At 42.4% G+C, this 17,738-nt stretch overlaps 1 protein-coding gene across 2 annotated transcripts in view; it reads right to left on the bottom strand.

The window, feature by feature from the left end:
- Nucleotides 1-6: 6 nt before the first annotated feature.
- LOC135533926 (four and a half LIM domains protein 3-like) overlaps nucleotides 7-17,738 on the bottom strand; it is a 42,675-nt gene continuing 24,943 nt past the window's right edge. The window contains exons 2-6 of one of the 2 annotated variants that reach the window (XM_064961122.1): nucleotides 15,788-16,038; nucleotides 5,788-5,962; nucleotides 1,656-1,825; nucleotides 1,330-1,516; nucleotides 7-833 (exon numbers count right to left, since the gene is read on the bottom strand). In XM_064961122.1, coding sequence (XP_064817194.1) covers nucleotides 676-833; nucleotides 1,330-1,516; nucleotides 1,656-1,825; nucleotides 5,788-5,962; nucleotides 15,788-15,943 — 846 coding nt within the window. In that variant the 5' untranslated portion in view covers nucleotides 15,944-16,038 and the 3' untranslated portion in view covers nucleotides 7-675. The remainder of the gene's footprint in view (nucleotides 834-1,329; nucleotides 1,517-1,655; nucleotides 1,826-5,787; nucleotides 5,963-15,787; nucleotides 16,039-17,738) is intronic. The other variant, XM_064961121.1, reaches the window with a different exon arrangement.

Below are 17,738 nucleotides of genomic sequence, written 5' to 3'. Positions count from 1 at the left end.
ACCACAGCATTATGCAGCGATACGCCATCCCATCTGGTTTGAGCTTAGTGGAGAATCATTTGTTTTTCAACAGGACAATGACCCAAAACACACCTCCAGGCTGTGTAATGGCTATTTGACCAAGAAGGAGAGTGATGGAGTGCTGCATCAGATGACCTGGCCTCCACAATCACTCGACCTCAACCAATTGAGATGGTTTAGGATGAGTTGGACCGGAGAGTGAAGGAAAAGCAGCCAACAAGTGCTCAGCATATGTGGGAACTTCAAGACTGTTGGAAAAGCATTCCTCATGAAGCTGGTTAAGAGAATGCCAAGAGTGTGCAATGCTGTCATCAAGGAAAAGGGTGGCAACTTTGAAGAATCTCAAATATTAAATATTTTGATTTGTTTATTCCATCTGTGTTATTTCATAGTTTTGATGTCTTCACTATTATTCTACAATGTATAAAATAGTATAAAAATAAAGAAAAACCCTTGAATGAGAAGGTGTCCAAACGTTTGACTGGTACTGTATATATTTAGGGTGATGTAGTATTAAATATAGGTTGATGTTTAGAGGCTCTCTTAAATGTACGATAGGTGGTCATGTCACCGCTGTGTGTTACAAACGGGATATAGCTATAACTGTACATTTGTGATTGGTCAAGCACAGTTGAAGGACAGAGAAAGTGATTCTCATTGGTCTTCTTGGTCGTTGTTGCAGTCTCCACAAAGGATCTGGTCCCGGTCAGGGAAGAAGCCGGACCCAACCAGAGAGACAGAGCAGTGGGAGCACTTGAAGCAGGGCTGGTGCCACTGCCGATCCTGAAAGAAATGTACTTCCTCGCCAAACCCTGGAGGGAATAAAACACGTAGCATGTATAGTAGCATACGATACGTCCCAAATGGCACCCTATTTCCAATATAGGGCACTACTTTTGACCAGCGTCCTTTGGGCCCTGGTCAAAAGTAGTGCACTGCAAAGGGAATAGGATGCCATGTGGGGACGTAGCCTATGTCTACATAGAGAACATTGACTCCCACCTGGATTGACAGGTGTGCAGTAAGAAATGACATTCTGAACATTAAGGCATGTGGGTAATTCTATGGTTGGCTGTAATATCAGCATTGAACATCCACCAGTTCTCTGTGTTCAGTTGAAACACTGGCATTCTAAACAGCCACAGGCTCTACCAGTATATTTCCAGTATGTCTGTGCTCTGGCATGCAGGGTGTCTGGGCTGGGCTGGTACTTAGTGCCACAGTGTAAGTGCAGTATGTAGGGAATAGGGTGCCATTTGAGTGTTTCAAATCAACCCATATTATCTAGTGAAATGGAGAAGACATGACCTGTGATGGGCGAGTTACAGGAGGCACACTTCTGTGCGTAGAGGCTGCTGAAGCACTTGACGCAGTAGGGCGTGTCTCCCTGGGAGGTGAAGGGCTGGCCCGCCAGTGGGCTCTTACAGCCGTTACACACCAAACACTCCTTGTGCCACGTCTCATCTTTGTAGCTGACGCCTCCTGTCGCCAGCACCTATGCAGGATACATACCCATCAACCTTACTGACTTGATCTGACAAAGTGGTTTCACAAGAAACCGATCTACTACCGTGAGAACGTCAATAACAGTGACAGGGAGAGGATAATGTTGATTCGAGGAGACCCTGGTTCACCTTTTTGCAGAGGCTGCATCGCGGGGTGAACCTGCCCTCGTAGCAGGGTACACAGTAGTAGTCGTCTTTGTCGGGGATGAAGGACTGGCCACCGATGGGCTTCTCACAGCCATGGCACACAAAGCAGTCCTCGTGCCACGCAGAGCCCCCATACTCCAACTTCTTTGAGCCTGCCAGAGGGAGAAGGAGAGAGAGAGAGGAGAGACTGAGACAGAGATTGAGACTGAGACAGAGACTGAGACGGACAGAGATTGAGACTGAGACAGAGATTGAGACTGAGACAGAGACTGAGACGGACAGAGATTGAGACAGAGACTGAGACGGACAGAGATTGAGACAGAGACTGAGATTGAGACTGAGACAGAGACTGAGACGGACAGAGATTGAGACTGAGACAGAGATTGAGACAGATATTGAGACAGAGACTGAGACAGAGACAGAGACTGAGATTGAGACAGATATTGAGACAGAGATAGAGACAGATATTGAGACAGAGACAGAGACAGAGACTGAGACTGAGACTGAGATTGAGATTGAGATTGAGACTGAGATCGAGACAGAGACATTTATTGAGACTGAGACAGAGACAGACAGATTGAGACTGAGATTGAGACTGAGATTGAGGCTGAGATTGAGACTGAGATTGAGACAGAGACATTTATTGAGACAGAGACAGACTGAGATTGAGACAGACATAGATTGAGACTGAGATTGAGAGATAGATTGAGACTGAGATTGAGACAGATTGAGACTGAGACAGACAGATTGAGACTGAGACAGAGATTGAGACAGAGATTGAGACATAGATTGAGACTGAGACAGAGACAGACTGAGACAGAGACAGACTGAGATTGAGATAGACATAGATTGAGACTGAGATTGAGACAGACAGAGACTGAGACAGAGATTGAGACAGACAGAAATTGAGACTGAGATTGAGACACAGACAGAGACAGACTAAGACAGAGACAGACTGAGATTGAGACAGACATAGATTGAGACTGCGATTGAGACAGACAGAGACTGAGACAGACAGACAGAGACTGAGACAGAGATTGAGACACAGACAGAGACAGACTAAGACAGAGACAGACTAAGACAGAGACAGACTAAGACAGAGACAGACTGAGATTGAGACAGACATAGATTGAGACTGAGATTGAGACAGACAGAGATTGAGACTGAGATTGAGACTGAGACAGACAGACTGAGACTGAGACAGAGATTGAGACAGACAGAGATTGAGACTGAGATTGAGACATAGATTGAGACACAGACAGGTTTGGTATAATTCACTCTGTCTGCAAGAGTCATCACCTGTGAAGTCATGGCAACTACCGGTTTGTGTGCCATGTCAGCCACTTGAGTTCTGGGTTAGAATGTCAAACCTCAGTATGCGTAATGTCCTAGTTCTGACACCTACTGCTACAGCTGGTTGTGATTGAGGACCTTACTACTGATAAATGTGTTTGTTTTTTATGACTGTGGTTTTCTTTCTGCTTGCATTTTGGATTTATATTATGACGTGTATATTTTGTATTTTTTTGTTGAAATTCAGGGCTCATATACTTTGTTCTAAATATGACTATCTGACAAAATCAAGGTTAAATAAAGGTAATATTTGCTGTAACACCACCCAGTCTAACCTGCTGTAACACCATCCAGTCTGACTTGCTATAACACCATCCAGTCTGACTTGCTATAACACCATCCAGTCTAACCTGCTGTAACACCATCCAGTCTGACTTGCTATAACACCATCCAGTCTGACTTGCTATAACACCACCCAGTCTAACCTGCTGTAACACCATCCAGTCTGACTTGCTATAACACCATCCAGTCTGACTTGCTGTAACACCACCCAGTCTAACCTGCTGTAACACCATCTAGTCTGACTTGCTATAACACCATCCAGTCTGACTTGCTATAACACCATCCAGTCTGACCTGCTATAACACCATACAGTCTGACCTGCTAAAACACCATCCAGTCTGACTTGCTGTAACACCACCCAGTCTAACCTGCTGTAACACCATCCAGTCTGACTTGCTATAACACCATCCAGTCTGACTTGCTATAACACCATCCAGTCTGACTTGCTGTAACACCACCCAGTCTAACCTGCTGTAACACCATCCAGTCTGACTTGCTATAACACCATCCAGTCTGACCTGCTGTAACACCATCCAGTCTGACCTGCTATAACACCATCCAGTCTGACTTGCTGTAACACCATCCAGTCTGACTTGCTATAACACCATCCAGTCTGACCTGCTATAACACCATCCAGTCTGACCTGCTGTAACACCATCCAGTCTGACCTGTCGTAACACCATCCAGTCTGACTTGCCGTAACACCATCCAGTCTGACTTGCTATAACACCATCCAGTCTGACTTGCTATAACACCATACAGTCTGACCTGCTATAACACCATCCAGTCTGACCTGCTATAACACCATCCAGTCTGACCTGCTATAACACCATCCAGTCTGACTTGCTATAACACCATCCAGTCTGACCTGCTATAACACCATCCAGTCTGACCTGCTGTAACACCATCCAGTCTGACCTGCTATAACACCATCCAGTCTGACCTGCTATAACACCATCCAGTCTGACCTGCTATAACACCATACAGTCTGACCTGCTGTAACACCATCCAGTCTGACCTGCTATAACACCATCCAGTCTAACCTGCTATAACACCATCCAGTCTGACCTGCTATAACACCATCCAGTCTGACCTGCTATAACACCATCCAGTCTAACCTGCTGTAACACCATCCAGTCTGACCTGCTATAACACCATCCAGTCTGACCTGCTATAACACCATCCAGTCTGACCTGCTATAACACCATCCAGTCTGACCTGCTGTAACACCATCCAGTCTGACTTGCTATAACACCATCCAGTCTAACCTGCTGTAACACCATCCAGTCTGACCTGCTATAACACCATCCAGTCTGACCTGCTGTAACACCATCCAGTCTGACCTGCTATAACACCATCCAGTCTAACCTGCTATAACACCATCCAGTCTGACCTGCTATAACACCATCCAGTCTGACCTGCTATAACACCATCCAGTCTAACCTGCTGTAACACCATCCAGTCTGACCTGCTATAACACCATCCAGTCTGACCTGCTATAACACCATCCAGTCTGACCTGCTATAACACCATCCAGTCTGACCTGCTATAACACCATCCAAACATCCAGTGATATTATTCATACTTTATTCAAACTTCTGACTTTAAGTGTCCCCCACAAATAAACACTTCCTCCAAGTAGGTAATAAAAGTAGCCAAAATAAATAGCGAGCCATGCCTATGAAAATGAACATCACATCTCTTAATTATTGCCTTTTGTTTTACGAGCTTTGGGAACTGAAATGTGCGCGTGGGGAGGTCGGCCAGTGCAAATCGCAATTGGCTGCTTTTTTAAGGGGGGCGAGGAGGCAGTGTAGTGTTCAACTGCGGTAGACCATAGAAACAAGCCAAAACGACTACTCAGTGCTCAGTTGTACAGAAACGGTGGAGAAATAACCCCCAACCTGCCCTGTCCAGATTGAATCCCGTGTCATTTCCAGCCCTGCCCTGTCCAGCCCCTGCTGTTGGTGTAACACTGCCATGCCGTCACAAAGACCGTTGGGCCAGAAGTCAACAGAGGTACTTTCGGTCAAATGAGGAGACAATCACAATCACATCTAAGCTGTGTCACACCCAGCTCAACCACAAAAATACATTAGACTGCGTCCCAAATGGCACCCTATTCCCTACGTAGGGCACCACTTCAGACCAGGCCCATACGGCTATGCCTTCCGCGACTGCTTGTGAAAACTCTATGTCTTTACTTGCGTGACATTGACTGAGAGAGAGAGCTGCTTAGTCAAAAGTCATGACAGTGGTTAAACGCCTGTCAGTGATAGGTGTGAGAACAGCAGTTGAGTAATTGAGGCCAAAGCAGGCCATTTTTATGCCACGGCAACTATGATGGATAGGTAACCAGGTCAGCGCAGTATAGCTCGGCTCAGCTCAGTAGGACGAAAGGGTGTTGTCATGTATCCCCGCACGTTTTGGGAGTTTCGATGTTTCTGCTTCTCAAGGAAGCAGTAGCAGGTGTGGGTACCTGGCATGACGGTCTTGTCGCAGGCCACACACTTGGACGAGAACTCATTGTGGTAGCAGTCGTTGCACAGCAGCGCCTCCTCCTGGCTGGTGAAGGGCTCGTCCGCCAGCGAGCGGTCACAGCGGTCACAACGGAAACAGTGTTCGTGGTAGTGCCTGTCCTCGTAGAACAGCTCCTGGAGAGGGAAAGGGAGAAAGGTCAGTACTGGTATTAACTGTTGGGAAACTCAGCAGTAACATTTTGGCAGGTAAATGCAACAACAAAACACATTATTTATAGAAAGCAAACTATTAATTCGTTTTTTTAACACTGTAAACAAATACTATAATTTGTTTACAATCATGATAGCTGTACTTTGAGTTTATGGTTGATGGAGCTTGTTGGCCATTAGCCAATAAGCATTTCTCAATGAGTTCTAAGCATGTGAATGCATCCAGCTGGTATTTGTGACTTTACAACTGGTAATTAACACCTTCCTACTTGATCATGAACACAGCATTATAATCCGTAAAATTGGGATTGAAAGACCATTCACATCAATTGTGACTGATGGGCAGAGATATCGGAGGTTGGGCTCATTCTAATAGTTGGAATGAAATGATTTGAAAGGTATCAAACACATGGTAATCATTTTCATGTGGTCCATACCTTTCCAGATCTGTTAACAAGGAGCTAGATCAGATCTGTTAACAAGGAGCTAGATCAGATCTGTTAACAAGGAGCTAGATCAGATCTGTTAACAAGGAGCTAGATCAGATCTGTTAACAAGGAGCTAGATTAGATCTGTTAACCAGGAGCTAGATTAGATCTGTTAACCAGGAGCTAGATTAGATCTGTTAACCAGGAGCTAGATTAGATCTGTTAACCAGGAGCTAGATCAGATCTGTTAACCAGGAGCTAGATTAGATCTGTTAACAAGGAGCTAGATTAGATCTGTTAACAAGGAGCTAGATCAGATCTGTTAACAAGGAGCTAGATTAGATCTGTTAACCAGGAGCTAGATTAGATCTGTTAACCAGGAGCTAGATCAGATCTGTTAACCAGGAGCTAGATTAGATCTGTTAACCAGGAGCTAGATTAGATCTGTTAACAAGGAGCTAGATTAGATCTGTTAACAAGGCACTAGATCAGATCTGTTAACAAGGCACTAGATCAGATCTGTTAACAAGGAGCTAGATCAGATCTGTTAACAAGGCACTAGATCAGATCTGTTAACAAGGAGCTAGATTAGATCTGTTAAAAGGAGCTAGATCAGATCTGTTAACGAGGACCTATATTAGATCTGTTAACAAGGCACTAGATCAGATCTGTTAACAAGGAGCTAGATCAGATCTGTTAACAAGGAGCTAGATTAGATCTGTTAAAAAGGAGCTAGATCAGATCTGTTAACAAGGAGCTAAATTAGATCTGTTAACAAGGAGCTAGATCAGATCTGTTAACCAGGAGCTAGATTAGATCTGTTAACCAGGAGCTAGATTAGATCTGTTAACAAGGAGCTAGATTAGATCTGTTAACAAGGAGCTAGATTAGATCTGTTAACAAGGAGCTAGATTAGATCTGTTAACCAGGAGCTAGATTAGATCTGTTAACAAGGAGCTAGATTAGATTTGTTAACAAGGAGCTAGATTAACAAGGAGCTAGATTAGATGTGTTAACAAGGAGCTAGATCAGATCTGTTAACAAGGAGCTAGATCAGATCTGTTAACCAGGAGCTAGATTAGATCTGTTAACAAGGAGCTAGATTAACAAGGAGCTAGATTAGATTAGGGGCGGCAGCGTAGCCTAGTGGTTGGACTAGTAACCGGAAGACTGCAAGATCAAATCCCTGAGCTGACAAGGTACAAATCTGTCGTTCTGCCCCTGAACAAGAATTTGTTCTTAACGGACTTGCCTAGTTAAATAAAAATAAATAAAAGATCTGTTAACAAGGAGCTAGATTAGATTTGTTAACAAGGAGCTAGATTAGATTTGTTAACAAGGAGCTAGATTAGATCTGTTAACCAGGAGCTAGATTAGATCTGTTAACCAGGAGCTAGATTAGATCTGTTAACAAGGAGCTAGATTAGATTTGTTAACAAGGAGCTAGATTAACAAGGAGCTAGATTAGATTTGTTAACAAGGAGCTAGATCAGATCTGTTAACAAGGAGCTAGATCAGATCTGTTAACCAGGAGCTAGATTAGATCTGTTAACAAGGAGCTAGATTAACAAGGAGCTAGATTAGATTAGGGGCGGCAGCGTAGCCTAGTGGTTGGACTAGTAACCGGAAGACTGCAAGATCAAATCCCTGAGCTGACAAGGTACAAATCTGTCGTTCTGCCCCTGAACAAGAATTTGTTCTTAACGGACTTGCCTAGTTAAATAAAAATAAATAAAAGATCTGTTAACAAGGAGCTAGATTAGATTTGTTAACAAGGAGCTAGATTAGATTTGTTAACAAGGAGCTAGATTAGATCTGTTAACCAGGAGCTAGATTAGATCTGTTAACCAGGAGCTAGATTAGATCTGTTAACCAGGAGCTAGATTAGATCTGTTAACCAGGAGCTAGATTAGATCTATTAACCAGGAGCTAGATTAGATCTGTTAACAAGGAGCTAGATCAGATCTGTTAACAAGGAGCTAGATTAGATCTGTTAACAAGGAGCTAGATTAGATCTGTTAACAAGGAGCTAGATTAGATCTGTTAACAAGGAGCTAGATCAGATCTGTTAACCAGGAGCTAGATTAGATCTGTTAACCAGGAGCTAGATTAGATCTGTTAACCAGGAGCTAGATCAGATCTGTTAACCAGGAGCTAGATTAGATCTGTTAACAAGGAGCTAGATTAGATCTGTTAACAAGGAGCTAGATCAGATCTGTTAACCAGGAGCTAGATTAGATCTGTTAACAAGGAGCTAGATTAGATCTGTTAACAAGGAGCTAGATTAGATCTGTTAACAAGGAGCTAGATTAGATCTGTTAACCAGGAGCTAGATTAGATCTGTTAACAAGGAGCTAGATTAGATCTGTTAACCAGGAGCTAGATTAGATCTGTTAACCAGGAGCTAGATTAGATCTGTTAACAAGGAGCTAGATTAGATCTGTTAACCAGGAGCTAGATTAGATCTGTTAACCAGGAGCTAGATTAGATCTGTTAACAAGGAGCTAGATTAGATCTGTTAACAAGGAGCTAGATCAGATCTGTTAACCAGGAGCTGGATTAGATCTGTTAACCAGGAGCTAGATTAGATCTGTTAACCAGGAGCTAGATTAGATCTGTTAACCAGGAGCTAGATTAGATCTGTTAACAAGGAGCTAGATTAGATCTGTTAACCAGGAGCTAGATTAGATCTGTTAACAAGGAGCTAGATCAGATCTGTTAACCAGGAGCTAGATTAGATCTGTTAACCAGGAGCTAGATTAGATCTGTTAACCAGGAGCTAGATTAGATCTGTTAACAAGGAGCTAGATCAGATCTGTTAACAAGGAGCTAGATTAGATCTGTTAACAAGGAGCTAGATTAGATTAGGGCGGCAGCGTAGCCTAGTGGTTGGACTAGTAACCGGAAGACTGCAAGATCAAATCCCTGAGCTGACAAGGTACAAATCTGTCGTTCTGCCCCTGAACAAGAATTTGTTCTTAACGGACTTGCCTAGTTAAATAAAAATAAATAAAAGATCTGTTAACAAGGAGCTAGATTAGATTTGTTAACAAGGAGCTAGATTAGATTTGTTAACAAGGAGCTAGATTAGATCTGTTAACCAGGAGCTAGATTAGATCTGTTAACCAGGAGCTAGATTAGATCTGTTAACCAGGAGCTAGATTAGATCTGTTAACCAGGAGCTAGATTAGATCTGTTAACCAGGAGCTAGATTAGATCTGTTAACAAGGAGCTAGATCAGATCTGTTAACAAGGAGCTAGATTAGATCTGTTAACAAGGAGCTAGATTAGATCTGTTAACAAGGAGCTAGATTAGATCTGTTAACAAGGAGCTAGATCAGATCTGTTAACCAGGAGCTAGATTAGATCTGTTAACCAGGAGCTAGACCAGATCTGTTAACCAGGAGCTAGATTAGATCTGTTAACAAGGAGCTAGATTAGATCTGTTAACAAGGAGCTAGATCAGATCTGTTAACCAGGAGCTAGATTAGATCTGTTAACAAGGAGCTAGATTAGATCTGTTAACAAGGAGCTAGATTAGATCTGTTAACAAGGAGCTAGATTAGATCTGTTAACCAGGAGCTAGATTAGATCTGTTAACAAGGAGCTAGATTAGATCTGTTAACCAGGAGCTAGATTAGATCTGTTAACCAGGAGCTAGATTAGATCTGTTAACAAGGAGCTAGATTAGATCTGTTAACCAGGAGCTAGATTAGATCTGTTAACCAGGAGCTAGATTCGATCTGTTAACAAGGAGCTAGATTAGATCTGTTAACAAGGAGCTAGATCAGATCTGTTAACCAGGAGCTGGATTAGATCTGTTAACAAGGAGCTAGATTAGATCTGTTAACAAGGAGCTAGATCAGATCTGTTAACCAGGAGCTAGATTAGATCTGTTAACCAGGAGCAAGATTAGATCTGTTAACCAGGAGCTAGATTAGATCTGTTAACCAGGAGCTAGATTAGATCTGTTAACAAGGAGCTAGATTAGATCTGTTAACCAGGAGCTAGATCAGATCTGTTAACAAGGAGCTAGATTAGATCTGTTAACCAGGAGCTAGATTAGATCTGTTAACCAGGAGCTAGATTAGATCTGTTAACCAGGAGCTAGATTAGATCTGTTAACCAGGAGCTAGATTAGATCTGTTAACAAGGAGCTAGATCAGATCTGTTAACAAGGAGCTAGATTAGATCTGTTAACCAGGAGCTAGATTAGATCTGTTAACAAGGAGCTAGATTAGATTTGTTAACAAGGAGCTAGATTAACAAGGAGCTAGATTAGATTTGTTAACAAGGAGCTAGATCAGATCTGTTAACAAGGAGCTAGATCAGATCTGTTAACCAGGAGCTAGATTAGATCTGTTAACAAGGAGCTAGATTAACAAGGAGCTAGATTAGATTAGGGCGGCAGCGTAGCCTAGTGGTTGGACTAGTAACCGGAAGACTGCAAGATCAAATCCCTGAGCTGACAAGGTACAAATCTGTCGTTCTGCCCCTGAACAAGAATTTGTTCTTAACGGACTTGCCAAGTTAAATAAAAATAAATAAAAGATCTGTTAACCAGGAGCTAGATTAGATCTGTTAACCAGGAGCTAGATTAACAAGAAGCTAGATCAGATCTGTTACCAAGGAGCTAGATTAGATCTGTTAACAAGGAGCTAGATCAGATCTGTTAACAAGGAGCTAGATCAGATCTGTTAACAAGGAGCTAGATTCGATCTGTTAACCAGGAGCTAGATTAGATCTGTTAACCAGGAGCTAGATTAGATCTGTTAACAAGGAGCTAGATCAGATCTGTTAACAAGGAGCTAGATTAGATCTGTTAACCAGGAGCTAGATTAGATCTGTTAACCAGGAGCTAGATTAGATCTGTTAACCAGGAGCTAGATTAGATCTGTTAACCAGGAGCTAGATTAGATCTGTTAACAAGGAGCTAGATCAGATCTGTTAACAAGGAGCTAGATTAGATCTGTTAACAAGGAGCTAGATTAGATCTGTTAACAAGGAGCTAGATTAGATCTGTTAACAAGGAGCTAGATCAGATCTGTTAACCAGGAGCTAGATTAGATCTGTTAACCAGGAGCTAGATTAGATCTGTTAACCAGGAGCTAGATCAGATCTGTTAACCAGGAGCTAGATTAGATCTGTTAACAAGGAGCTAGATTAGATCTGTTAACAAGGAGCTAGATCAGATCTGTTAACCAGGAGCTAGATTAGATCTGTTAACAAGGAGCTAGATTAGATCTGTTAACAAGGAGCTAGATTAGATCTGTTAACCAGGAGCTAGATTAGATCTGTTAACCAGGAGCTAGATTAGATCTGTTAACAAGGAGCTAGATTAGATCTGTTAACCAGGAGCTAGATTAGATCTGTTAACCAGGAGCTAGATTAGATCTGTTAACAAGGAGCTAGATTAGATCTGTTAACCAGGAGCTAGATTAGATCTGTTAACCAGGAGCTAGATTAGATCTGTTAACAAGGAGCTAGATTAGATCTGTTAACCAGGAGCTAGATTAGATCTGTTAACCAGGAGCTAGATTAGATCTGTTAACAAGGAGCTAGATTAGATCTGTTAACAAGGAGCTAGATCAGATCTGTTAACCAGGAGCTAGATTAGATCTGTTAACCAGGAGCTAGATTAGATCTGTTAACCAGGAGCTAGATTAGATCTGTTAACCAGGAGCTAGATTAGATCTGTTAACAAGGAGCTAGATTAGATCTGTTAACCAGGAGCTAGATCAGATCTGTTAACAAGGAGCTAGATTAGATCTGTTAACCAGGAGCTAGATTAGATCTGTTAACCAGGAGCTAGATTAGATCTGTTAACAAGGAGCTAGATTAGATCTGTTAACCAGGAGCTAGATCAGATCTGTTAACCAGGAGCTAGATTAGATCTGTTAACCAGGAGCTAGATTAGATCTGTTAACCAGGAGCTAGATTAGATCTGTTAACCAGGAGCTAGATTAGATCTGTTAACCAGGAGCTAGATTAGATCTGTTAACAAGGAGCTAGATCAGATCTGTTAACAAGGAGCTAGATTAGATCTGTTAACCAGGAGCTAGATTAGATCTGTTAACAAGGAGCTAGATTAGATTTGTTAACAAGGAGCTAGATTAACAAGGAGCTAGATTAGATTTGTTAACAAGGAGCTAGATCAGATCTGTTAACAAGGAGCTAGATCAGATCTGTTAACCAGGAGCTAGATTAGATCTGTTAACAAGGAGCTAGATTAACAAGGAGCTAGATTAGATTAGGGGCGGCAGCGTAGCCTAGTGGTTGGACTAGTAACCGGAAGACTGCAAGATCAAATCCCTGAGCTGACAAGGTACAAATCTGTCGTTCTGCCCCTGAACAAGAATTTGTTCTTAACGGACTTGCCTAGTTAAATAAAAATAAATAAAAGATCTGTTAACCAGGAGCTAGATTAGATCTGTTAACCAGGAGCTAGATTAGATCTGTTAACCAGGAGCTAGATTAGATCTGTTAACAAGGAGCTAGATCAGATCTGTTAACAAGGAGCTAGATTAGATCTGTTAACCAGGAGCTAGATTAGATCTGTTAACAAGGAGCTAGATTAGATTTGTTAACAAGGAGCTAGATTAACAAGGAGCTAGATTAGATTTGTTAACAAGGAGCTAGATCAGATCTGTTAACAAGGAGCTAGATCAGATCTGTTAACCAGGAGCTAGATTAGATCTGTTAACAAGGAGCTAGATTAACAAGGAGCTAGATTAGATTAGGGGCGGCAGCGTAGCCTAGTGGTTGGACTAGTAACCGGAAGACTGCAAGATCAAATCCCTGAGCTGACAAGGTACAAATCTGTCGTTCTGCCCCTGAACAAGAATTTGTTCTTAACGGACTTGCCTAGTTAAATAAAAAATAAATAAAAGATCTGTTAACCAGGAGCTAGATTAGATCTGTTAACCAGGAGCTAGATTAACAAGAAGCTAGATCAGATCTGTTACCAAGGAGCTAGATTAGATCTGTTAACAAGGAGCTAGATCAGATCTGTTAACAAGGAGCTAGATCAGATCTGTTAACAAGGAGCTAGATTAGATCTGTTAACCAGGAGCTAGATTAGATCTGTTAACCAGGAGCTAGATTAGATCTGTTAACAAGGAGCTAGATCAGATCTGTTAACAAGGAGCTAGATTAGATCTGTTAACAAGGAGCTAGATTAGATCTGTTAACAAGGAGCTAGATTAGATCTGTTAACAAGGAGCTAGATCAGATCTGTTAACCAGGAGCTAGATTAGATCTGTTAACCAGGAGCTAGATTAGATCTGTTAACCAGGAGCTAGATCAGATCTGTTAACCAGGAGCTAGATTAGATCTGTTAACAAGGAGCTAGATTAGATCTGTTAACAAGGAGCTAGATCAGATCTGTTAACCAGGAGCTAGATTAGATCTGTTAACAAGGAGCTAGATTAGATCTGTTAACAAGGAGCTAGATTAGATCTGTTAACCAGGAGCTAGATTAGATCTGTTAACCAGGAGCTAGATTAGATCTGTTAACAAGGAGCTAGATTAGATCTGTTAACCAGGAGCTAGATTAGATCTGTTAACCAGGAGCTAGATTAGATCTGTTAACAAGGAGCTAGATTAGATCTGCTAACAAGGAGCTAGATCAGATCTGTTAACCAGGAGCTAGATTAGATCTGTTAACCAGGAGCTAGATTAGATCTGTTAACCAGGAGCTAGATTAGATCTGTTAACCAGGAGCTAGATTAGATCTGTTAACAAGGAGCTAGATTAGATCTGTTAACCAGGAGCTAGATCAGATCTGTTAACAAGGAGCTAGATTAGATCTGTTAACCAGGAGCTAGATTAGATCTGTTAACCAGGAGCTAGATTAGATCTGTTAACCAGGAGCTAGATTAGATCTGTTAACCAGGAGCTAGATTAGATCTGTTAACAAGGAGCTAGATCAGATCTGTTAACAAGGAGCTAGATTAGATCTGTTAACCAGGAGCTAGATTAGATCTGTTAACAAGGAGCTAGATTAGATTTGTTAACAAGGAGCTAGATTAACAAGGAGCTAGATTAGATTTGTTAACAAGGAGCTAGATCAGATCTGTTAACAAGGAGCTAGATCAGATTTGTTAACCAGGAGCTAGATTAGATCTGTTAACAAGGAGCTAGATTAACAAGGAGCTAGATTAGATTAGGGGCGGCAGCGTAGCCTAGTGGTTGGACTAGTAACCGGAAGACTGCAAGATCAAATCCCTGAGCTGACAAGGTACAAATCTGTCGTTCTGCCCCTGAACAAGAATTTGTTCTTAACGGACTTGCCTAGTTAAATAAAAATAAATAAAAGATCTGTTAACCAGGAGCTAGATTAGATCTGTTAACCAGGAGCTAGATTAACAAGAAGCTAGATCAGATCTGTTAACAAGGAGCTAGATTAGATCTGTTAACAAGGAGCTAGATCAGATCTGTTAACAAGGAGCTAGATCAGATCTGTTAACAAGGAGCTAGATTAGATCTGTTAACCAGGAGCTAGATTAGATCTGTTAACAAGGAGCTAGATCAGATCTGTTAACAAGGAGCTAGATTAGATCTGTTAACAAGGAGCTAGATTAGATCTGTTAACAAGGAGCTAGATCAGATCTGTTAACAAGGAGCTAGATCAGATCTGTTAACAAGGAGCTAGATTAACAAGAAACTAGATTAGATCTGATAACAAGGAGGTTTAAAGTAAATTTTGAAACACCACCACTTTTGTTCCAGGTCAACCGTAGTGCAAGCGAACACTGTTAACACACATTGCATGATTAATGTCTCACATTATGTTCTGGGTGAAAACTATATATATAATCTATTAAATCTGACACACGCATAGGTTTTTACAGAACCACTACAGGGAATGGGACTGAGAAGGATGAGTGCTGTGAGTTGTGTGTGGAGGAGGATGAGGGCCAAAGCTAACAGAACCTTGATTTACTGCGAGCCCCTCCAAAGGGAGTCTATAACTCAGGGGTCACCCGTGCCCCGTGGCGCCTAAGGGTGTTCCCTCCAGCCTTATGTTTTCATTTAACTCTAACTAAAAGGCCTTAATGTCTGGCTGGAGGAACTCAAAGGGGATTTGCAGACGTCTGGGTATTCGACAAAGAGCAGGAAAGTTGTGTTTTCCAAAAACTCCATCTGCTCTTTGGAATCTTTAGAATCTTTGGAATCTTTATAATCTTTAGAATCCACAAAAGATAACCACGAGGACAAGGACAAACACACACACACAAGTGAAAACCTCAGAAGAGACCGCACATACAGAAGTGTAGACAGACAACAGAAAACACCCACTAGCCACAAGTATACACACACACACACACACACACCCACACACACCCTTGTATATGCTTACCCGTGCGTTGTGTGCAATGAGCTCCTTGCATTCCTGACATGTGTTGGCATACAGGCGGTCATAGCAGGGGATGCAGTGGGAAACGTCCTCCACCTGAATGTATTTGCGTCCGTACAGGGACTCCTTGCACTCACCACAGTCAAAACGGTCACTCATGTTGTCTTATTTCTGATTCACCTCCTGAAGTCAAACATCACAACCACAGTGAAGGGGTGTTAGCTGAGAGAAGGAGGAGAGGAATCCGGACAGCGCTGTGAGCATGTGAGGGCGGAGGGAGTAAAGGAGAGGGGGTGATAGAGAGAGCAAGGGAGAGAGAGAGGGACAGAGGGAAAAGAGAGGGACGGAGGAGTGACATGTTGACCAGACCGAACATGCATGTTGATTTTGTCCCCCCACACCAGACGCGATCAGAACAAGTAGGTTGAAATATCAAAACAAACTATGAACCAATTATATTAATTTGAGGACAGGTCGATAAGCAAACATTTATGGCAATTTAGCTAGCTAGCTGAAATGCACAATATCCTATACTCCGAAAATGAATCCACAGGTAAATGGTAAACTGAGTTTTAGGAGATGGGAGTTAGAGAGAGAAAAGAGAGAGAGAAAGAGAGAAAGAGGGCAAAAGAGTGAGAGAGAAAGAGGGAGAAAGATAGAGAGAGAGAGAGAGAGAGAGAGAGAGAGAGAGAGAGGGGCCAGGAGAGAGAGGGAGAGAGAGAGAGAGAGGGGCCAGAGAGAGAGAGAGGGAGAGAGAGAGGGAGGGGGCCAGGAGAAAGAGAGAGAGAGAGAGAGAGAGAGAGAGAGAGAGAGAGAGAGAGAAAGAGCGAGAGAGAGAGAGAGAGTGAGAGAGAGAAAGAAAGAAGGAAGGAGAGAGAGGGAGGGAAGGAAGGAGAGAGAGAAAGAGACAGTGAGAGAGAGAGAGAGAAGGAAGGAGAGAGAGAAGGAGAGAGCCAGCAGATACAGGGAAAATTAGTTAGAGGGGAGAGAGAGGGATGGGAGAGAGAGAGCGAGAAAGGGAGAGCGAGAGAGGGAAGGAGAGAGGGAAGAAGAGAGAGAGGGAGAGCCAGCAGATACAGGGAAAATTAGTTAGAGGAGGAGAGAGGGGGATGGAGAGAGAGCGAAAAAAGGGAGAGCGAGAGAGGGAAGGAGAGAGGGAAGAAGAGAGAGGGAGAGCCAGCAGATACAGGGGAAATGAGAATGAGTTAGAGAGGAGGAGAGAGAGAGAGAGCGAGAGAGAGAGAGAGAAAGAGAGAAATAGAGAGAGAGAGAGAGAGAGAGAGAGAAAGAGAGAGAGACAGCAGATACAGGGGAAATGAAGGCCTATTAACTTTTATTGCTCTCTGATTAGAGATGAAGATAGAGAATAGGTTTTAATGGGATTGAACTCTCACACACAATCTAGTAATGTTTGTTTTGTTATCAATAAGAAACCCATTTGGATCTGTGATTAACAGGAACCCTGAGAACATGAAAACAAATGATGCGGAGAGAGAGAGAGAGGGAGGGATATGCGTCAACAGCAACCTTGGGAAAATCCTCTGCATTTTCATTAACAGCATGACTCGTACATTTCCTCAGTGAAAACAATGTACTGAGCAAATGTCAAATTGGCTTTTTGCCAAATTACCGTACGACAGACCACGTATTCACCATGCCACTCTAAATGACAAACATACAAACCAAAACAAAGGCAAAATGGCACAAAGGCCTGCTATACAAATTGACGGAAAGTGGTGTTGGGGGAATAACATACCACATTATAAAATCCATGTACACAAACAACAAGTGTGTGGTTAAAATTGGCGAAAAACACACACATTTCTTTCCACAGGACCATGGGATGAGACAGGGAAGCAGCTTAAGCCCCACGCTCTTCAACATATATATATATAAACGAATTGGGCGGGCACCAGAACAGTCTGCAGTATCCGGCCTCACCCTACTAGAATCC

The sequence above is a fragment of the Oncorhynchus masou genome, unplaced genomic scaffold, assembly GCF_036934945.1.
Source record: "Oncorhynchus masou masou isolate Uvic2021 unplaced genomic scaffold, UVic_Omas_1.1 unplaced_scaffold_2817, whole genome shotgun sequence".
Lineage (NCBI taxonomy): Eukaryota > Metazoa > Chordata > Actinopteri > Salmoniformes > Salmonidae > Oncorhynchus > Oncorhynchus masou.
Note: the sequence above shows the minus strand (reverse complement) of the source record. Positions and strands in the feature narration are given on the sequence as shown.